This window comes from Schistocerca americana, chromosome 1 (genome assembly GCF_021461395.2).
Source record: "Schistocerca americana isolate TAMUIC-IGC-003095 chromosome 1, iqSchAmer2.1, whole genome shotgun sequence".
NCBI lineage: Eukaryota > Metazoa > Arthropoda > Insecta > Orthoptera > Acrididae > Schistocerca > Schistocerca americana.
In genome coordinates, this window is record NC_060119.1 from 441,656,416 (window position 1) to 441,680,374 (window position 23,959).

Consider the following 23,959-nt stretch of genomic DNA (forward strand, 5'->3'; position numbering starts at 1 on the left):
CTCTCCCTTTGATAGCATATGTTTTGTCAGTTACAGGGCTGGTATAAGTGGTGGCAGGATAGTACATAGGGCAAGTCTTCAAGCGGGGACCGTCACAGGGGTAGGAGCCATAGGGTATGAATATGGGTGCAAAAGGAGCATATGGTCTGAAAACAATACTGTGGAAATCTATCCCGGGTTGCAGTGGGCAAAATGTCTTATAGAATGAACTTCATTTCAGGGCATGATTTTAGAAGTCGTAACCGTGTCGAAGTAGCTGATTAATACATTCAAGACCAGGATAACACTGAGTAACAAGTGGTGTATTGATAAGTTGTTTCATGGAGGGATCAGCAGTACCAGATTTGGATGTGATGGCCCAGGAAATCTGCTTCTGAACTAGGTTGGTGGGATAATTGCATCCAGTGAAGGTTGAGGTGAGAATGATTGTGTATTACTGTAAAGAGTCTGCCTCTGAACAAATACATTTGCCTAGAACGCTGAAGATGTATGGGATGTTTTCAAATCCCGTTCGGTGCAGTCCCCATCAATCAGTCTTTCTTTCGCATCCCGTCCAGAAAGTCTCCCCTGACCTGCAGTTCTGGTTGACTTTTCTGAACTCTACCCCTTTTCCTAAGCCTCACCAGTCCTTTCCTTCATTCCTCTTCCTCCTCCTTCACCCTTTCTGCCAGAAGAAGGAGCTACTGGCTCCAAATGTTTGCAAACTTTAATATCTTTGTATGTGTGTTCTACTGCAGCCACTTCAAGAGTAAATTTTTTATCTGTACAATTACATTACATTTTCATGAAGTGATAATTTCCATTAAAATATTATGGTGTGTTTTTTGGCTAACACACTATTTAGAGGTGATGATATAAAATTTTAGTGTATTAATCAAAAGGAGACTAGCACCAATTCACAAATCTGTGGTCACTGTACACAAACATGACAGTAATATTACACCAAGTAAGTTTTGTAGAGAATATTAGACGCAGAACTGGTTTTTGCTTTAACAATCTTGGCAAAAAAAAAATCACCAATTTCATAATAAAAGCCATGGAAAAAGAAACTTGAGGAAGGCATGTGACTCTGTGAGTCATCGGATTCTAATAGACAAAGTGATCTGCTATGGCATCCAAGATACACAACTCACTCTTATAGAACCATATCTTGATGAGCTCTGGATTCCTAGATGTTTCAATTGACAAGTGTCATGGTTTCAAACTGGGACCCTGATTTGTTTATAATGTATATTAATGACTTATCTAGTATCACGTAATGTAGAACTGTTCTGTATGCCGATGATACCAGTTTTATTGCAACTATAAATGACACAGAAGACCTAAATGAACAAAGCGAAGACAACTTAAAGATTTCCAGTATATGATTTAAGGATTTCCAGTATATGCTTTAAGTATTTCCAGTATCTGGCTTAAAATCAGTGAATTAACTTTAAACCAGAACAAAACTGTAAATGTAATTTTTAGTTGACGTAATACCAATGACAGTCTGTTAAACTTCTGGGTGCACACTTGACTTCCAAATTAACCTGAAACCACCACACATATTCTATATGCACTATATTACAAAGAGTAAGATATATGTTACATAAATTTAAAGGATCAGTGAAAAGATGATGGTCAGCTCCTATTATGCATAGCCATGTAACATACTGCATACAGTTTTGGAGCAGTGCCGCTGGAGCAAAAAGAGTTTTTACATGCAGAAAAAGGCTATTAGATGAGCAGCAGGTGTTCTCACAAACAAGGTAACATTTGGGACCTTTTCAAGAAACTGAGTGTCATAACAGTTCATGAGTATTTATACTTAGTTGGTTAGCCTACACAAAAGAAAACCAACAGAGCTACAAATTAAGGCAATCACTTCAATGTCACAAAGAAAAGACTGACCAACCTTTTACAAGACTAAGCAAAATTCACAATAGGTGTACATACCTCGGAGTAAAACTGTTCAGTGTATTGCCACCTTAAGCACTGCCTCATTAAAAATCTTCACAAATGTTCAAAAAAACTGGCTTAAAAAGAAGGGTTTTAATGTCACATGTATGCAAATACACATGATTTACTTGTTTACTTTATTAAACAATGGATGGAATGTAACATTAGTATGAAAAAGAAAGTTGCTAGCTCACTACATAGCAGAGATGCTGAGTCGCGGATAGGCACAACTAAAAGACTGTCACAATCTAAGCTTTCCGTCACCAAGGCCTTTGTTGAAAATACATGGCACACGCGCGCACACACACACACACACACACACACACACACTCACACACACACACACTCTTTACTCACCCACACATGACTATCCTCTGGCAGCTGGTGGCTTCAGCTTCCAGACACTGCAGTCAGGTGTAGGTGTGTGTGTGTGTGTGTGTGTGTGTGTGTGTGTGTGTGTGTGTGTGTGTTTTGTCTATTTTTGACAAAGGCCTCGTTGGCCAAAAGCTTAGATTGTGACAGTCTTTTTGTTGTGCCTATCTGCAACTCAGAATCTCCACTGTATGGCGAGTCGCAACTTTCCTTTTCATAATATCGTTTACTTTATTAATATTATCACGTGTAACATTACCTATTGTTCAGGTTGTGCAAACTATTAACATCAATTGCATTCAAAATGCTCAAAGCTGAAATAAATGAATGAATAAATAAATAAATAAACAGTAAGTGGACCCGTAATACTCCTTAAATATGGTAATTTTATATATATATATATATATATATATATATATAAAGATGATGTGACTTACCATACGAAAGCGCTGGCAGGTCGATAGAAACACAAACAGACACATACATACACACAAAATTCAAGCTTTCGTAACAAACTGTTGCCTCATCAGGAAAGAGGGAAGGAGAGGGAAAGACGAAAGGAAGTGGGTTTTAAGGGAGAGGGTAAGGAGTCATTCCAATCCCGGGAGCAAAAAGACTTACCTTAGGGGGAAAAAAAGGACGGGTATACACTCACACACACTGCTCCCGGGATTGGAATGACTCCTTACCCTCTCCCTTAAAACCCACTTCCATTCGTCTTTCCCTCTCCTTCCCTCTTTCCTGATGAGGCAACAGTTTGTTGCGAAAGCTTGAATTTTGTGTGTATGTATGTGTCTGTTTGTGTTTCTATCGACCTGCCAGCGCTTTCGTATGGTAAGTCACATCATCTTTGTTTTCAAATATATTTTTCCCGCGTGGAATGTTTCCCTCTATTATATATATATATATATATAATTCCTATTGAGAGTGTAACTTCTGGTGAATCTGAATCTCTTGTTTACCCAATGATGACAACTATGTAAATCACAGACATAATGCAAATGAGCACAGGACACTTAATGTAACCAATATTAATATCAAAGGCAATGGAAATGATTCAGTAAAAAACAAAAATTATATCAAAAACACACCTAGTTCAGAAAATTTGGAAGAGACAATGCATAATGTTGAAACTATTCACGCAATGGATGATGTCCAGAACTAAAATCACGGTGATATTCATCAAACTGAAGAACAGGGAATCTCTACAGATATACTGTATGATCTGGCAGGAACACCTTCAGACAATGTCCAACATATGAAACTTAGAACCCAATTAATTCATCAGACCTTTCAAAATCTTAACACCAAGAATTATACCATGGATTCCAATGCAGAAATTAACAACTCTGATGTTTTAATTACAAGTTAATATTGGTCTAAAAATGAACCAATTAGTGTTATGTCAATCACTCTCCATGGTCTTTTGCTCTGCCTTCAGCAGAAAAGGGAAACATGATGATTGGGTAGTAATCTTTGTTATGAGAGGTAGTAACTATAATGTATGAGTTGCAAGCACTTTTCGCACATCAATGAGTTTCATCAAAAATATTTAATATTACAATACAGTTAAATAACCAATGACATTGGTTTCAATCACACTGAGAGCTAGATGAGATGCAAATGGAACCTTTATCATTTACATGAAATCCAGAACATAATCAATATAATATGCAATCAAGAAACAAAAATTCAAAGTGGTGGAAATGAAAAGTGAGAATTTATTCAACTCTGACACTTTAACATCAGTTTCAGTAAATAGGAAAGAAGTTGATGGACTAACTGTATCTTGTATAGAAAAAAAAATACCTCAGAATAAGCAAAGAGAAGACCAGCGTAATGTAGTTTAGGTACACTCACAATGGCAATGTGGAATACTATGGAGTGAGTTTCTCTAAACAACTTATAGATATGCCAGCTGATCTTCACAACACTGCCCTGAACCCCAAGTATCCCAGGGGAAGACCACTTACGAGTGCAAAAAACAACGGCCTTGAGTCAGTGCTGTGCTTCATTCTCCCTGTTTGTCATGATTTTCGCAAGAACCTATCGAGTGCTAGACGTATAACTGAAAATTCCATTTTAATGATTACAAAGTGAGGCCCCAGAATGAAAGTGTATAAGAGTCACATGATGATGGACTTTTTCAATAACTGAAACTGGTAGTGGTTAAACGGGAAGAGACATTTTATGTCATACTTTTGTCTGGTAGCAGTATTCAAGTTCTAATCCTTATAAGACTGAGAATGTTAGCTTTTTTGACAAATGCTTCTTTTAAACTAACAAGTTATATGTGCATATTCTGTCAGACCAAAAATTTTAGAAAAAAAGTTAACATGTTGGTCTTAAATTGTCACCCCTCCCCTCGCCCACTTGATTAGAGCGCACTGAACATTCATTCAATCATGTGCAACTGTCAGAATAGTTCTCCTTTGGGATGATATTCATTTTGTGCGTCACAATCACACCTTCTTCAGTTTTGATGAAAGATCAGAGCCCCATTATTCTGCACACTTTGGCATTTTGTGGTAGGTTCATATTGATAAAACCAAATCTTTTCACCTGTGATCATTTTGTCCAGAAAAGAATTGTCCATAATTAATCAAATGTTCCAGGCTATTATGCTGTGGTTGAACGGATTTCACACTGGTACAGAAGCTGTGTAATGGTTTTCCACCAAGGAATGATAGCAACAGCAGATGACACCAATCGACAATGGTCAATCGCACTCGCATATTCAAAACGTGTGATGTTATGCCACTGTGCAGAAGCTTGCAGAAGTGTAATTTTGCTGTAGTCAGTAGTGAGCCGGGTTGTGAATTAGATATTCAAAAAAAAGCTGTGATCCCCTTAAAAATGTCCTCCACAGGTGGAGACAAATTGTCAGGCTTTAAGGTGAAATCCATTCGTTAACAGCGTAATAGCCCAGAACGTTTTATTAATTGTGACATTTCCGGCTGTGAAGGTTTACATTTTACAAAAAAAATGGTTCAAATGACTCTGAGCACTGTGGGGCTTAACTTCTGAGTTCATCAGTCCCCTACATTTTACAATCAGAGTTGTCCATGTTTTTCATTTCAATTAAGTCATGGCAAGTGTACACACATTCATTTGTTGTTTGGCAGTCAAGGTGTGCAGGACACACTTTGCACATACTTTTCTATTATTCAAAACATACAGGAGAATGTCTTGGGTGATGTTCAGTTAGTTGTTCCATTACAATCTGTGACACAACAACGCTGACACACTATGGTCGCACATCCACTACTTAACACTGTCTCCTCATAACTGACTGTTCGAGTGCACATTTGGTGTTTACAGTTGTTAGTTCAAGATGCACCAGTAGCTGCTACACTGATGTCGCGTGTACACAACTTACAGTCTTGCAACTTTTTGGATAAACAGTGTACATGCCTAACCAGCTACAATGACCCAGCTTACTGCATTATGCTGACACTGTAACTTGATTGGAGTGAGAGCTAGTGTTGGGTGGAGTAGGTGAAGGGGAGGAAAAGGAGAGGGGGAGAGGGAGGAAAGGTTGGAGAAGAGTGCCTGAGCTGGGACGGAGGGGCAGCAGGTATGCAGGATATGAATGTGGGTGGCATCAATGAGCTTGTTCCAGCAACAGGCAGGGGAAATTGTGTGCAGTGTGCAATGCTGTGGAGGAGTGGATTGAGAGGGGAAGATAGAACAAAGGAAGAGGGAGACTGCAGAGGATCATGTGTGAGTGCAGGAGGACTGAAGTTACGGTCATGGGGCACTTGTGGACCTAAGTGCTCATCAATTGCCACTAACTCCTGATGCTGCATTTGTATCAGTTCGAAGAACGCCAGAACATGTAATGAATACTGAGTAGCAGGCAGTCTACCTCGAGCCATTTGCCATAAAACCTCAGTACTATTTTGTTATTCACAGCAACCCTAAGATGACCCCCCGTCCCCCGCCTTCCCAATGGCCAGAGTGCACGAACCCTGGATACGTTCTTCACAAAAACAGTATTCAACAGGCTAAAGCTGTCGGCGAGCTGAATGTCAGATTAACAATGGTCCTTCAGGTGTTCTCATTAATTGAAAATCATCAACACCATACTTAAACCAAATATTATGCATACACTTTGTTGTGGTAGTTATAGGTGGAAGGTGTTTAGCTCTGTAGTTGCTTAAGATACTGGAAGAAGTACACGTAAAACCCAAACTACCATGTTTACGACACTGACAACCTCATCATATAAATGTACTGTAGCTGTTGCTGAATGCTTTGTGTACCTTGCCTTGCACTGTGTTGTGCATTGCTGACTGTTTTCTATGTTTAAATTAGCGAAGAGCTAATCCTGGTCCATGGTGGTGTTTGTGTACAACCCTTACAACACCACATGGGATTGGCAATCTCTATGACCAGAAGCACAGAACAAGAATGTAGTTTTTCAGCTCTGTGAGAGGGAGATGGGGCATGTTCCCCCACTGCACTCGTCTCCCTCATGCAGTCTAAGTTCTCATTTGTTTACACTCTGGCTGATTGCCACAATACATTCTCCACACTCTACAGAGATCAGAAAAGTATCGACAATAAACAGCATTTGATCCAGGGACAAACTTTGTAGGCAACTAAACAAATGTTGAAAAGGGCATATATAAATGAAATGCACAATACAGAAATCACATTTTGTAAGAAAATTGCTAGCAGTATGAAGCAGGGAACATATGCAAGACATAAAAAGAAACCTGACAAGTTCTCAACAGGTTACAATTATGACAACACTGATAAAACCAATCACAAAGTAACTTTAATACAACTGTGATTAAAACTTTCTAGATTCTTTAATTTAGAATCTACTTGTGTTCAAATAAAATTATATTCCTAACTAAGCTCAATGATGGGCATGAAGTACCTTGGAGCAGAAGCTGTTCAGCTGCTTCCCTAGATATCTTTCCATGGTACCAACAGATTTCATCATCCCTGTTCATTGTCACATCTGAGTTGCACTGCAAAAGAACACCACCTACATCATAAACTATATTTGCAGTCTAGTGTCTAATATTAAAATATGTACAAACACTTTATAAACTACACAGTGATATGGAAAACATATTCTTAGTAGCAGGAAACACAAAGAAAACAATAAAGCCATTTTCTCATATCCAATAATAAACTGTATTTCCCCCAGTTTGACCAGTTACCTGGCACTAACACTGTACTGCATATTTTTAGGTCTCTTCACTGCCCAGTAAGTTATTGCCATTTTTGTGATGCAAAAAATGTGTACAGTGTTGCCTAACATTTTAAATTTGTGTCATAGGCATCTACATTTACCACGCAGTTATTAACATTAACAATGATGAACTGATACTTAACAATGTATTGAATATATGCTGTGAAGTGAAACCTACAAACAATTTAAACACCACCTATATTTATTGGCACGATATAAGTGGATATAAGTGGATTGAAACTGTTTCCTTCCACAGTTGCTAGAATATAAGATTTCAAAGTGGTGCAAAGTTTGAAAACTTTCTTTCCATGTCCAGAAATGTAGGCCTAAAATGGAGCACTTTAAAAAACACCATGCATATATGATGTAAAAATTTGTGGGGATATGAAACAGAATGATCACGTAGGCTCAATAATTGGTAAAGCACATGGAAGACTTCACTTCACTAGTAGGATACTGAGAAACTGCACTATGTCTATGAAGGAGACTTAACAAAATACTTGTGTGATCCTTCCTAGAATACTGCTCAACTGTGTGCGATACATAACAAATTCGACAAACAGGGATATTGAATGTATACAAAGATGAGCAGCACATACGGTCACTGATTTGTTTGACTCTTGGGGCAGCACTGCGGAAATGTTAAAAAACCTGTGTGTCAAAGACACTTGAAGAAACATGCCATCTATATAGAAAAATACAACTTACAAAGTTTAAAGGACCCACATTAAGTGAGAAATCGGTAGGTCTTACCATAATAGGGACTGCAAAGGCAAGGTTAACCTACACATTTCTATGAAGAGTCTCAAAGAAAGTAGTTCAAAAGGAGAAAGCAGAGCATACATCCGAAAGATCAATTATTACAGGTTAATTCTCATGCACTGCATATAATAACATTGAGGGGAGTCCACAAAAGTAGAGGGCAACTGATGATATTTACATTACCTACCTTACTGATAAGTTCTTTAATCTCTATTCCAATATCACTATAACATTTATAAAGAGAGAAATCTGCCATTTATGTGTTTGCTCGCCAGATTTTATAACCATTAAATAATAAAACAGTGCCAGTTGACATTTTCTGCGACCTCTCTAATGTTTAACCGTGTGAATCACAGCATTCTCCTAGATAAGTTGACAACCAATGTATAATGTCATATCTAATGAAAAGAATGCTATACTCAACCTATATAGGCCATGGACATAATTCTGACTGGGGCGAAATCATGTATGGAGCTCCATAAGGTTCAATCTAAGGTCATCTACTGTTCCTCATATATGTAAATGATCTTCCATCTAGTATACAACACGCAGAATTGGTTCTTTCAAACAGAATTAGTTCTTTTTGCACATGACACTAGTATTGTAATCAATCCATGCATCATATGGAACAGAAGAAATGGTCAACAAAGTTCTTAAAAGTATCACTGACTGGTTTTCTGCAAATGGTCACATCCTCAATTTTAAAAAGACCAACATATTCAGTTCTTCACATCTAGAGGTACTACAAAATGATAAGTGTAACGCAGAATGAGAAAATAATAAATATGGAGGAAACTTCAAAATTCTTACGGGTTCATACTGATAATAATTTAAATTGGAAAGAAAATATTGTGGAACTCGTGAAACAACTTAGTTCAGCCACATTTATGCTTGAAATCTATGCAAATCTTCAGAAGAGACATATCAGTACACTGGCATATTTTGAATATTTTCTCACAATAATGTAACATGGAATAACGCTCTGGCGTAACTAATCTTTAAGAAAGAAAGTCTTCATTGAGCAAAAACTTGCTATCAGAATAATATTTGGTGGTCACCCACGATTATCTTGTAGACATCCGTTTAAGGAGTTGGGCATTCTGACTACTGCTTCACAGTATATTTATTCCCTCACAAAGTTTGTTGTAAATAATCCACTACAGTTCAAATGGAACACTGGGGTACATAATTACAATACCAGAATGAAAACTGACATCAATTACTCCATATTTTGACTGTGTTTAGCACACAAAGAGGTGCACAATGCTGCAACAAACATTTGTGATATACATAAAAAATAAAAACCCTTAGAAAAGATCAAATGTAAACAGATGTGCAGACTAATTTATGATGTGAATGTAAAATGACCCACTTCACATCATTACAATCTATCACGCAAAATGATCCATGGAACATATAAGTGACTAACTAACTGAAGCAGAAACCCTGGTTCCACCAAAGTTGTAACCTCTTGTTAAAAACTGAAACTGAGTGGTCAGTTTTCGCCTTGGAAGCAGTGGTCTAATTTGGGTATTGTAATAGATGCATAAGCCTGGTAGCCTTTTACCATGCGGGTGCATTTTTGTGACAGAAGAAAAAAATTAGGAACAGCAAAGGATAAGGGGAAGAAGGAGGGAAAGGGGAAGAGGAAGAAGAAGAAGAGGTAAAAGAGGAATAGGAGAAAGGATAAGGAGGCACTAAAAAGATAGTCTGAAAGAAAATCATGAGGAAGTTTGGGTTAGATTGTAGTGAGCCACAGTTCTGTAAGGTCTGCTCCTTAAAGGTACAGCGAGTTATGTCACTCTCGATTTTTCCAAGAGAGCCAACACAACAAAAGTTTAAGGAATATATTCAGAGTATGTTTTTTTTATTTGTTACTGCTTTATACTGACTGGCAATAAAACAATAAAAAAAGGAAATGCATTATCATTGCAAGCAATGTCTATGTTTTGGATGGTAACATAAAAAAGAGAATTATTGAAATGAGTACCTCCTCTTCATTGTTAAGTCAAGCTGGTCTCAATAAATGAACAAACAGAATTGAGGATTAAACAAAAAATGGAGAATGATGACAGAGGAACCGGGGGCGGGCTCTAGGCCTCTGTTGTCCTAGTTAGGCAACTGCTCAGCGGCCACAGCCAAGTGAAACCGAGAAAAAATCAGCTACATCAGCTGTGAAAATAATAGGAAACAGGACACACCACACCTCAAGCTTGCATCAGTGCTACTAAACAACTCACCTGACATACTGTACAGACTGTGAAACCTCTAGAATATGACAACTGAGGTATTTAACAATGGTTTCTAGGCTGCAACTGGTTCATACTGAAGCATGCAAAGAATGAAATTTTAATTTTTGACAAAAGGTTACCACCCTGTTAGAACCATGTTTACCTTTTAATAACCTTACTAACCAACGAATGAGAATGGTACTGCTCAGTAATAGGTTAAGTTATGGGCTACTTCTAAACCTTTGTAAGAGTTTGTATTAACATTTAGCAACAAAATTAATTTTTATTTTATTTTATTTACACGTCAAGTTCCTTAGGACCAAATTGAGGAGCAAATCTCCAAGGTCATGGAATGTGTCAGTACATGAACTTACAACATAAAAGTAATAACAGATAAAAATAAATGTTCATGAACCTGAAAAGAAGGCAGTCCATAAGTATACGTAAACGCTATCAGAATACAATAAGAATCAGCTTACTTTTTCAAGGAACTCCTCGACAGAATAGAAGGAGTAACCCATGAGGAAATTCTTCAGTTTCGACTTGAAAGTGCGTGGATTACTGCTAAGATTTTTGAATTCGAGTGGCAGCTTACTGAAAATGGATGCAGCAGTATACTGCACACATTTTTGCACAAGAGTTAAGGAAGTCCGATCCAAATGGAGGTTTGATTTCTGCCGAGTATTAACCGAGTGAAAGCTGCTTATTCTTGGAAATAAAGTAATATTGGTAACAAGAAATGACAATAAGGAATATACATATTGAGAGGCCAATGTTAAAATACCCAGACGCGTGAACAGAGGTCGACAAGAGTTTCATGAACTCACGCCACTTCTTGCCCAAACTGCCCGTTTCTGAGCCAAAAATATCCTTCTAGAATGGGAAGAGTTACCCCAAAACATAATACCATATGACATAAGTGAATGAAAATAAGCAAAGTAGACTAATTTACATGTCGAAGTATCAATCACTTTTGATACTGTTCGAATAGTGAAAATGGTAGTATTAAGTCTTTGAACAAGATCCTGAACATGGGCTTTCCACGACAGCTCACTATCTATCTGAACACCTAGAAATTTGAACTGTTCAGTTTCACTAATCATATGCCTGCTCTGTGAGATTAAAAAGTCAGATTTTGTTGAATTGTGTTTTAGAAACTGTAAAAACTGAGTCTTACTGTGATTTAACGTTAGTTTATTTTCTACAAGCCATGAACTGAGGTAATGTACTGCACTACTTGAAACCGAGTCAATGTTGCACACAATACCCTTTACTACCAAGCTAGTGTCATCAGCAAACACAAATATTTTAGACTTACCCATAATACTAGAGGCTATATCATTTATATAAATAAGGAACAGGAGCAGCCCTAACACTGATCCCTGCCCCCCCCCCCCCCCCCCACTTGACAGTACCCCACTCAGATCCCACATCACAGCCGTGAATAATGACCTTTTGCTGCCTGTTGCTAAAGTAAGAGGTGAACCAATTGTGAGCTACTCCCCTTATTCCGTAATGGTCCAACTTCTGGAGCAATATTGTGAGATCAACACAGTCAAATGCCTTTGTTAAATCAAAAAATACACCAAGCATTCGAAACTTTTTGTTTAGCCCATCCAGTACCTGACAGAGAAAAGAGAATATAGCACTTTCAGTTGTCAAACGACTTCTAAAGCCGAACTGTACATCTGATAGCAAATCGTGTGATATAAAATGATCAATTAACCTTAAATACGCAGCCTTTTCGATAACTTTTGCAAACATTGACGGCATAGAAATAGGGCTAAAATTATCTACATTATCCCTTTCTCCCTTTTTATAAAGCAGCTTTACTACTGAGTACTTTAATCACTCAGGAAACTGACCATTCCTAAAGGAAAAATTACAAATATGGCTAAATACAGGGCTAACATGCGCAGCACAGTACTTTAATATTCTGCTAGACACTCCATCATAACCATGAGAGTCCTTAGTCTTCAGTGATTTAATTATTGACTCAATCTCCCTCTTGTCTGTATTACAGAGGAGTATTTCAGACGTCAATCTCGTAGAGGCATTTGCTAAGAAATTTATATGATTTCCTGTAGAAACTAAATTTTTATTTAATTCACCAGCAACGCTCAGAAAATGATTGTTAAATACTGTACATATATCTGATTCATCAGTAACAGAAATATTATTACTGCGAACTGACTTTATATCATCGACCTTGTGCTGCTGACCAGACACTTCCTTCACAACTAACCATATGGCTTTAATTTTACCCTGTGAATTAGCTATTCTATTTGCATACCACATACTTTTTGCCTTGCTAATAACATTTTTAAGCACCTTACAATACTGTTTGTAATGGGCTACTGTAGCTTGATTGTGACTACTACTAACATTTTGATATAATTCCCACTTTGTTCTACATGATATCCTTATCCCACTAGTCAGCCAACCGGGCTGTCCATTACTGTTAGTACCCCGTTTAGAATGTTCTAATGGAAAGCCACTCCTGCACCCTAGTTGGAAAAAACACAGTTTGCATCAGATCATATGAATTTAGGAGATCTACCAACATCCTTTTTCTTGCACAATCATATACAAAATTAATATTGAAGTCACCACATATAACTACTTTCTGGTACTTCCTACAAAGTCTAGCTTAAGCAAAAATGCTCTGAAGTCGGAGTTAAGGGGACCTATAAACAACAGCAATTAGAAGTTTAGTTTCACTAAATTCAACTAATGCTGCACAACTTTCAAATATCTGTTCAGTGCAGACATTACCTCTACCATCTACTAATTCCTTTTTTAGGTTGCAAAAAATTAGTACTGAATGCAACTACCTTGTAATAAGATGATCCTTATTACAAAGTTTGTTTTTCAGTGCATCCATATAATTATGGCAAGTAATGAGGACATATAATTTTACGAGTAGTACAAAAAAGTAACTAAATATGCGAAACATTTTTCTGGGCCACATGATTTACATTAGGTCAAAATATTTGCAATCAGACTTGTAAATTTTTTCTAGCATCAACAAATTATTTTTGTTTTACAACAATTTTACATTTACAAACATGTTAAGTGAAACTTGTCAAGGTAGCCTATTTCTACTAAATGTTCCCAACTGGAGTTCAGTATTTAAAAAGAAAGACGGAGAGAGAGAGAGAGAGAGAGAGAGAGAGAGAGAGAGAGAGAGAGAGAGGGGGGGGGGGATGATTATACGCTGACAAAGCAAAACAAATATTGTTGCACGGAGTGTGACATAAGTAACAGCACACATAATAACAATTCATTGTGATTAAGCATGAGCTGATGCTTCAAACAAGTTGTCGATATTCTCTTTATGATAGCAGCTGCATAATTGTAACAACAAAAATGTTTTCAGATATACAACCAAAATATAGTTTTTCATATTCTTGTATGATTCTATAATCTATATCCACAGCTAAGGAATCTAACGCTTGTCACTGAAGTGACCCTAAGCCAGGGAGGCACCCCATTCCATTTCTCACAGACACACAAACTTCCAACACAAATACTAGAATGTCAAAGAAGGAGAGGCAGTTACTACAATGTTAATCATAAATATTTGCATTTCAGACTTCTCCACAGTGTACCATAAAGCATGATATAAGTAACACTGTTGGTGGTCACCTGTCAGTCAGATGGGACTATTAAGCTCAGAAGCCACTTCAGTGTTAATTAGGGGGCAAGTGTTGCTATAAACTAGCACTGGGTTTTCACTTTCTCCTTCCCTTCCATTATACATTCTTCCTTAACAATGAAATAACTGTGTTTGTGTGCTCTCTCTCTCTCTCTCTCTCTCTCTCTCTCTCTCTCTCTCTCTCTCTCTCTGTGCGTGTGGCATAGTCTGCCATGTAATACAGATACCCCACCATTCTGAGATGAAACTAAAAGGCTGGAAGCAGACAACAGCAGATTGATTGCACCAGAATATTCCCAAAGAGCTGGTCATCCTGTACACAACTGCCATAACTAAGTAGGGGCTGATTTTGAAGGTTGATATTTTCTCTTTGACAATAAAAGTGGGAGAACAATTGCACTCACAAAACATTAATTCTACAAGGGCCTTACTTTTACAAAAGTCTGTGCTTAAGGATTTTATTACATTTATGTTTATTACAAACTTCAAGTCCCGATGAATATAAATGAAAACTGTCAGCAATTTGCTTCAGCTTATAGTAATTACTATTAGAAACTAGCCTAATTTACAGTTTCCAAAAGATCTCATCTTTTTTAGCACTACAATCTGTATCTTTTTGAAGATCCTGTTGAATATTGGAGGGCTGGGCAGTAACAGTCAGTTGACAATATTTACAAACAAATTCATAATTCATAAACTAAATTATCATAAAAGTGAATTACAATTTGAAAACTGACTACTATTTGCTGGTTCTTAGGGAGCAGCAAATAAAATTTTATGTTACTGACAAGGGAACCTCCGCATCGCACCCCCCTCAGATTTAGTCATAAGTTGGCACAGTGGATAGGCCTTGAAAAACTGAACACAGATCAACCGAGAAAACAGGAAGAAGTTGTATGGAACTATGAAAAAAATAAGCAAAATATACAAACTAAGTCGTACACGCGCAATATAGGCAACATGAAGGAGAGCGTAAGCTGAGGAGCACCGTGGTCCTGTGGTTAGCGTGAGTAGCTGTGAACCCTGAGGTACTTGGTTCAAGTCTTCCCTCGGGTGAAAAGTTTAATTTTTTATTTTCAAACAATTATTATCTGTCCGTCCGATGTGAGGTAACTGCGCCGTAGTGAATTGCAGTGGGTCAGGAAAAACGGAGAAAAGACTAGTGAAAGACTTTAATGAACATGTGATTGCTTCTTATGCGGACAAAGATTTTGCTTTACTCCTTGACAGCTATACAGGACAGAAGGATATCAGGCATTGTACAATTTTAGAATGAGAGTAGACGTAATTACCATTCCTCCAGGTTGTACACCTCTTGTGCAACCGTTAGACGTGTCTGGTTTTCGACAAGTGAAATACTTTGTGAAAAGATTGTATGATTTTGCAAAGGTGCACAGGTACACAGAGCAGTATTGTTCACGTGCTCGTGTGTCAATTATCGCAGTTCAGGCACTCACACATAATCAACTTCGCTCTCCAAAATTCCAGGACATGTTCAGATTTGCTTGGACATATGCAGGATTTGACGGTCTACAAACGGAAAAATTTGAAAATGTTAAAAACATATGTTTTGACAGAGCACAGGGAAAACTGTGCGACTGTGAAACTGTTGCATTCATTTGTTGCAGTTTATGTGACAAACTCTTATGTTTTCATCACTTTTTTGGGAGTGATTATCACATCCACAACAAAACCTAAATCGGGAAAGGTAGAAGAATCTTTTTACCCATTCGCCAAGTGCACAAGTCAGGTGCATTGACAACATATTCCTGTCATGTGACGCACATGCCATCACCAGTGTCGTATAGAATATATCAGACTTGTTTTCCTGTGGAGGAATCGGTTGACCTATGGCCTTGTGATCAAATGTTTTCAGTTCCCATTGGAGAGGCACATTCTTTCGTCTACTAATCGCACGGTTTTGCGGTGCGGTCGCAAAACACAGACACTAAACTTATTACAGTGAACAGAGACGTCAATGAACGAACGGACAGGTCATAACTTCGCGAAAATAAAGAACGTAAAATTTTCACTCGAGGGAAGACTTGAACCGAGGACCTTTCATTCCGCAGCTGCTCACGCCAACCACGGGACCACGGCGCTCCTAACCTACACTATCCTTGATTTGCCTATCTTGTAGATGTACTACTCAGTTTGTATATTTTGCTTATTTTTTTCATAGTTCCACACAACTTCTTCCTGTTTTCTCGATTTATCTGTGTTCAGCTTTTGAAGGCCTATCCACTGTGCCAACTTATAACTAATTCTGAGGGGGGTGCGATGGGGAGGTTCCCTTGTGAGTAAACAGTTAACATGATGATCCACATGAACTGCTCTTTTATTCAGGTTCTCAAAAATTTATCTGTGGCACCTTGTTCCTTTTTCTACAATTCAGATCTGAAACATTTCCATCAATAAAAGAAGAAAATGAAAATTTAAAAACTGAAAAAGTGACATAAAAATTTCTCCTAGCAGTTGACCATTAAAGCCTTCACAGAAACCATTTACAATCTGTGGAGCAGTTTGAGTAATTGCCATTAATGGTATCATCATAAGTGAACTATTGATAGCATACAGTTGTTAGATGCTATCTACATTTTTTCCCCCCCTCCAATCAGTACACATTACCCTCATCAAGTGGTTGTTATTGTAGTCTTTCGCCTAAAGACTGGTTTGATGCAGTTTTTTGTGTAACTCTGTCCTGTGCAGACCTCTTCATCTCTGAAGAACTACTACAGCCTACAGTCTTCTTAATCTATTTATCATCTCTTCGCCTGCCTCTATGATTCCCTCCCCCCCCCCCCCCCTCCCCTCACCCACTTCGCTTCAAAACTACATTTGTGATCCCTTGACGTGTGCCACAAATTTCTTGTCTCCGCAATTCAATTATATTCTACCTCCTCATTTGTTATGTGATCCACCCATCTAATTTTCAGCATTCTTCCATTGCACCAAATTTCAAAAGCTTCTATTCCCTTCTTGTCTAAACTGTTCATCATCCATGTTTCACTTCTGTACATGTCTACATTCCAGACAAATACCTTAAGAAAAGAGTTCCTAACACTTCAATCTATGTTCCATGTTAACAAATCTCTCTTTTACAGAATTGCTTTCTTTGCCATTGCCAATCTACATTTTATATCGTCTCTACTTCGTCCATTATCAATTATTTTGTGGCCTAAATAGCAAAAATCACCTACTACTTAAAGCATCTGTTTCCTAATCTAATTCCCTTAGCATCACCTGATTTGATTTGACTACATTCCATTATCCTTGTTTTGCTTATGATGATATTCTTCTCATATATTCCTCTCCCTGACACTGTCCATTCCTGCTCTTCCAATTGCTTTGCTGTCTCTGACAGAATTACATTGTCATTCGCAAACTTCAAATATTTTATTTCTTCTCCCTGAATGTTAATTCTTACTTGAAATTTTTCTTTGGTTTCCTTTACTACTTGTTCAATGTAAAGACTGAATGATATCGGCGATAGGCTACACGCCTGTCTCAATCTCTTCTCAACCACTGCTCCCCTTTCATGCCCCTCAACTTTTATGACCAATGTATGGTTTCTGTACAAGTTGCAAATATGAAACTTCCTGGCAGATTAAAACTGTGTGCCCGACCGAGACTCAAACTCGGGACCTTTGCCTTTCGCGGGCAAGGCAAAGGTCCTGAGTTCGAGTCTCGGTCGGGCACACAGTTTTAATCTGCCAGGAAGTTTCATATCAGCGCACACTCCGCTGCAGAGTGAAAATCTCATTCTGGAAAGTTGCAAATAGCCCTTCACTCCCTGTATTTTACCTCTGTTACCACTAGAATTTCAAAGAGAGTATTCCAGCTGACACTGTCAAGAGCTTTCTCTAGAAATGGTATAAACATAGGTTTGCTTTTCCTTGACCTATCTTCTAAGATAAGGCATAGGGTCATGATTGCCTTGCATGTTCCTACATTACTCCGGATTCCAAACTGATCTTCCCTGAGGTCAGCTTCTACCAATTTTTTCATTTTTTTTCTAAAGAATTTGTGTTAGTATTTTGCACCCATAACTTATTAAACTGACAGTTCTGTAATTTTCACACCTGTCAGCAATAGCTTTTTTTGTAATTGGAATTATTACATTCTTCTTGGAGTCTGAGAGTATTTCGCCTGTCTCATATATTTCGCACTACAGATAGAAGAGTTTTGTTATGGCTGGCTCTCCCACGGCCACCAGTAGTTCTGATAAATATCATTTACTGCCAGGGCCTTGATCCAACTTAGATCTTTCAAAACTCTAACAATTTCTTCTCGCAGCATCATTTCTCCCACCTCACCTTTATCTATCTTTCTATAATATGCCTCCATGTTCATCTCCCTTCACAGACCCTCTATAGCCTATAATCCTGCCACCTTTGAGCTTTCCCTCCTTTGCTTAGGACTGGTTTTCCATCTAAGCTCTTGATATCAATAACTTTATTTTTGGAGCTCTTCCATTTGGTCCAAGTTTGCATAGAAAAACAACAATATGGGAATTGTGAGTCCGACTTGATGCAAAACACTTTGTTATTTGTTTACTTATTATTTCCCCAAACTAGTTCCAACAATAAATATCGCCATCATCGGTAGGTTCTTTAAATCTAAAACATACAGAAAATAGCATAGTTACACAAAACTGTAACACATTATTACATTTTTACAGCAAAAATGTAATACTGTGTTACAGTGCTTGTATAACTATACTATTTTCTTCGTGTTTTAGATTTATAGAACCCACATTTTTACAGTAAAAATTTAATAATGTGCTGTTTAACTATGCTATTATCTGCATGTTTTAGATTTTAAAAAACCCACTGATGATGGCGATATTTGTTACTGAAACTGATTTTAGGAATACATAAGTAAACAAATAACAAAGTCTTTTGGGCCAAGGTGGACTCACAATTCCCATATTGTTGTTTAAGCTCTTAATATTCATACAGCTGAGTCTCTTTTCCCAAAAGGCCTCTTTAATTTTCCTGTAGGCATTATCTACCTCTTACCTAGTGAAATATGCTTAAATCCCTACTTTTGTCCTCTAGCCATTCTTGCTCAGCCATTTTGTGCTTCCTATCAATCTTATTTTTTGAACATTTGTATTCGTTTTTACCTGCTTCAATTGCTGCATTTTTATATTTTCTCCTTTCATCAATTAAATTCAATGTCTCCTGTGTTATCCAATAATTTCTACTATCTCTTGTCTTTTTACCTATTTGATCCTCTGCTGCTTTCACTATTTCATCTCTCAAAGGTACCCATCTGTCTTCGATAGTATTCGTTTCCTTTGTTCTAGTCAAGTATTGCCTAATAATGCTCCCTCTGAAAGTCTCAACAATCTCAGATTCTAAACAAGCAATGGAAACTCCAGGTAGGAATGTCTACAATGTAGGAAAAGGCAAGATAGCTACTTACCATAAAGAAGACACATCAAGCTGCAGACAGGGACAATTACAGGACACTTACATAAAGCTTTTGGGCACAGCTTTCATCAGTAAAAAAAGCACACCTCATGCACACACAACAGCCAACTCCTACATTTTGGGCCAGAATTCCAGTCCTTGCCAACAGCCATAAAAAGCTTAACAACCAATGAAATTCAGTTTAAGAGAAGCATAAAGAATTTATTGGTGGCCAACTCCTTCTACTCCATTGATGAATTGCCAGTAGAACCAACTGGTTTGAGTTAATTTCTAACTTCTGCATGATTTCAGTGCAGTAATGTGTTCACTGTAACCGTATTGTAGTAGTTCTATTATATGTTTATCACCTTATAATATTTTTTAAAATTTTAAATTTGGTGCATTAATGCAATTTTAGTAAATGAGTGTTGTAAAATAATCCTTACATATAGGGTTCATTAAAAAAAAAAAATGACGATCATTCCGCTTGGGACCTGTGGAAGGTACATCAGCTTATTTGTTTTAGTTGTAAATATTTGTCATGTATTATCGTTTTTCTGACATGTTCTACATCCTGGAGGACCACCTCACTATAGGTCAATTGGAATGAAAGTAAATCTAATCTAAAAAAAAACAAGATGCTGGAGTTGGCTGTCATGAGGTATGATTGCTTGTGTTTGTGAATGGTGTGTGTGTCTCTTTTTTACTGATGAAGGCTGTGGCCAAAAGCTTTAGGTAAGTGTCTTGTAACTTTGCCTGCCTGCAGCTTGATGTGTCTTCTTTATGGTAAGTAGAATCTGTCTTTTCCTACATTGTACAGATTCTAAACAAATTGCTGATGGTTCTTTCAACTTATTGAGGTCCAATCACTTTAATTTCCTACCTTTCTGCAATTTCTTCAGTATTAATCTACAGTTCACAACCATGTGATTAGAGTCACCATCTGCCCCTGGAAATATCTTACAATTTCAAAACTTGTTCCTAAATCTTCTTCCACGTACACAAATTCATTTTATGATTCTTAAACCAAGTATTAGTGATGATTAAATTATGCTCTGAGCAAAATTCTACCACTCTGTTTCGTCTGTCATATCCCCCCCCCCCCCCCCCAAAAAAAAAATCAATCCACATTCACCTACTATTTTTCCTTTTCTCGCTTTTTTTCCCCTAAACTTGAACTCTAGCCCCCCCCCCCCCCAAAAAAAAATAAATAAATAAATAAATTTCAACTCCGCTGTACCGGTCCCAAGCCCGGGGCCTCATTATGCAAGTGATGAGGAAGGAGGAGGGGGAGGAGTAACAACCTCGTTTAAAAAACCAGAGTTCACCTGGCCCGGGTGATAGTACTCTGTCAGGGCCCCTTTGCTAGGGTTACAGCGAAGACCTCAACGGTAGTGAAGGCGGAGAGAACGAATCTCGGTACGGTGGAACTAGCGGAAGAGGCACATAATACAATAAATCCACCTTGCGTCTGACTTGTAACAAGCGGCACTGTGGTCGGCGTCTGTTCACCAGAGGTGCGGCCGTAATACAAATTCTGGAACTAACCACTCCAGTCTTAACCACTGAGCTTTTCTGAGCTCAACCCTTTGATTCTAAGTACTATTATGGAGCGTTTTAGTAATTACAAAATTACCCCAGGTGGTAACAAATCCTCCGCCATCAGTGGCGCAACTAGTCTATCGGATTCTGGGGAGACTAGGCTGAAACGCTATATCCCAAACCAGAGGAAATCGAAGTCTTTTGACCGACTCATGCCCAAGGTCGAAACATTTTTTGGAACTATCAATATTAACTCTCTCTTGACACCAGGAAAACTCTATAAATTAGGAGACACACTAAAAGAACAAAATATCAAAATTTTAGCCCTGCAAGAAACAAGGTTGCCTGATGAGAATACCATGGATCTTGGAAACTACCGATTGTTTAAAAGTAAAACAGACAAAAGAATTCTTAAAAACACTCCGCATCTGGGTGTTGCATTCGCAATTTCGCAAGACATTCTTGGCTCCGTAATCGAAGTAAATCCAGTAAACAACAGACTAATGACAATTTCCATGAAATGTGCAAATAAAATGTACTGTTTAATTAACGCACACATGCCTATCAACCAGGAGAATAAAACAAATCCAGAAAAAGTAAATAAGTCATGGGAAGTGTTAGAGAATACAGTCTCCAAAATTCCTCAAAATTATGTAAAGATTTTAATGGGTGATTTTAATGCACAGTTAGGGAAAGAGAGAAAATTTAGAAAAACGGTCGGTGAATTCCCTGCACATAAATGGACCAATCAAAATGGAAAGAGGCTGGTAGAATTTTGCAGAAATTTCAATCTCAAAATTATGTCAAGTCATTTTAAGAAAAAACCTTCAAAACAAAAGACATGGCGATCACCTAACAAGGACATAGGTGAATTCCAAATTGACCATATTGCAATCTCGTATCCATGTCACAAAGAAATTTTAAATGTTCAAATTCGTAAAGGCGCCAATATTGACTCAGACCATTACTTAACCCATGTGAAACTAAAGCTAAAACCCCAAAATTTCAACAAAAGGACACCATTAATCCCCAAATTTGACACCAGTAAAATCCAACCATCATTATTAGCAGACGAATTTGACAAAACAAGTGCACAAAATTGGGAACAACTCAAACACAAGATTATCAAAACAGCTCAAGATCAAATTCCTTTACGAAAACACAAGAAACATGCTTGGTGGAATGAAAACTGTGATCATGCAATCAAAGCCAGACAAGAGACATTTAAAGCATGGAATAGCAACAAGACAGAAGACACATATGGTACATTCCTGACAACTAGAAAAGACACTTCAAAACTAATTAGACAAACAAAAAGACAATATGAGAATAGTCAACTCTTAGAAATTGAAGAAGATTTTCAGAAATACAATACCAGAAATTTTTATAAAACTTTTAAAACCAAAATAAAGGGGTACCAACCCCAGAATCTTTGCTTCAAGAAGGAAAATGGACAGTTGGCTCTTAACAACCAAGAAAATTGCAAAGAACTTTCTAAATATTTTAAGAATCTTTTAAATTGCCCCGAGCCCACAGAAAGATTTCCACCAAAAATTTCCCAACAATGCAATCCAGTTTCACTTGCACCAAATGAAGAGGAAATCATTAAAGAAATTCATAGGTTGAAAAACAACAAAGCATCTGGTGAAGATGGAATTGTTGCAGAACTTTTAAAGGCAGCTGGTCCAAAAACCGTTAAAGAAATTACTTCAATCATGCAAAACATTTGACAAACTGAAAAAATTCCTGATGAATGGAAAACCGCCTTGATTCACCCACTTCATAAGAAGGGAGACAAAACTGATGTTAATAATTACAGAGGAATTTCTCTTCTTCCAGTCACATACAAAATCCTCTCTCAATGTCTTCTGAACCGAGCACAACAACAACTTGAATGGAAAATTGGCGAATATCAAGCAGGTTTCAGGCCAAATAGATCTTGCCCAGAACAGATTTTAGTCCTCAAACTAATTCTCAGACATCAAAAAATTTACAATAAAAAACTAGTTTGTACCTTTGTAGATTTTAGAAAGGCTTATGACTCAGTGGATCGTGAATCTCTTTTCCAAATTGTGAAAGAACAAGACCTGGATCCTAAAACCACGGCAATTATCAGAGACACGCTAACTGGTACAAAATCAAAAGTAAAGTTCAGAGGAGAAATTTCAGAATCCTTTGAAATAAAAACAGGCGTGAGGCAAGGTGATGGACTCTCTCCGTTGCTATTTAACTGCGTTCTAGAAAAAGTAATACAAGAGTGGCGCGAACGAAAACTGGAGTTCAAAATTGACCAACCAGTGAAATTAGGACGAACAAATATTCGAATAGACTGTTTGGCCTTTGCAGACGACTTGGTTATTCTAACGCAGGACATCCAAATTGCTCAGAAACAAATAGAAATTCTTAAAGAAACAGCAGAAAGAGTAGGTCTCCAAATCTCATTTGAAAAAACACAGTATATGACTAGCAACAAACTGGCACCCAAACTTTTGGAAACTAAGTATGGAAAAATCAAAAGAGTTTCGCAATTCAAATATTTAGGTGAAACAATCTCAGAGACTGGTCTAGAAAAAATTGGAAATGAAATTCGTTGTCAAAAGATGGAGACAGCTTTTAGACTTACAAAAGACATCTACAACAAAAAATGTCTCTCGAGGTACTCTAAATTGAGACATTACAACACGGTCATAAAACCAGAGTGCCTTTATGGGGCTGAAACGCTAATTTTAAACAGAAAAAAGGACATTCAAGAAATCCAAAAAAGAGAAAGAAAAGTAATCAGAAAAATTCTAGGTCCAAAATATACTGAAGAAGGAACATACAGGCTAAG

At 37.5% G+C, this 23,959-nt stretch overlaps 1 protein-coding gene across 5 annotated transcripts in view; it reads right to left on the bottom strand.

Moving 5' to 3' along the window:
- Nucleotides 1-23,959, bottom strand: part of LOC124602854 (tyrosine-protein kinase Shark) — a 151,003-nt gene that overhangs the window by 122,368 nt on the left and 4,676 nt on the right. For 4 of the 5 annotated variants that reach the window (XM_047136351.1, XM_047136353.1, XM_047136352.1 and 1 more), the window contains exon 2: nucleotides 7,199-7,292. In XM_047136351.1, coding sequence (XP_046992307.1) covers nucleotides 7,199-7,292 — 94 coding nt within the window. Of the gene's footprint in view, nucleotides 1-7,198; nucleotides 7,310-23,959 lie in introns of all 5 variants that reach the window. The other variant, XM_047136350.1, reaches the window with a different exon arrangement.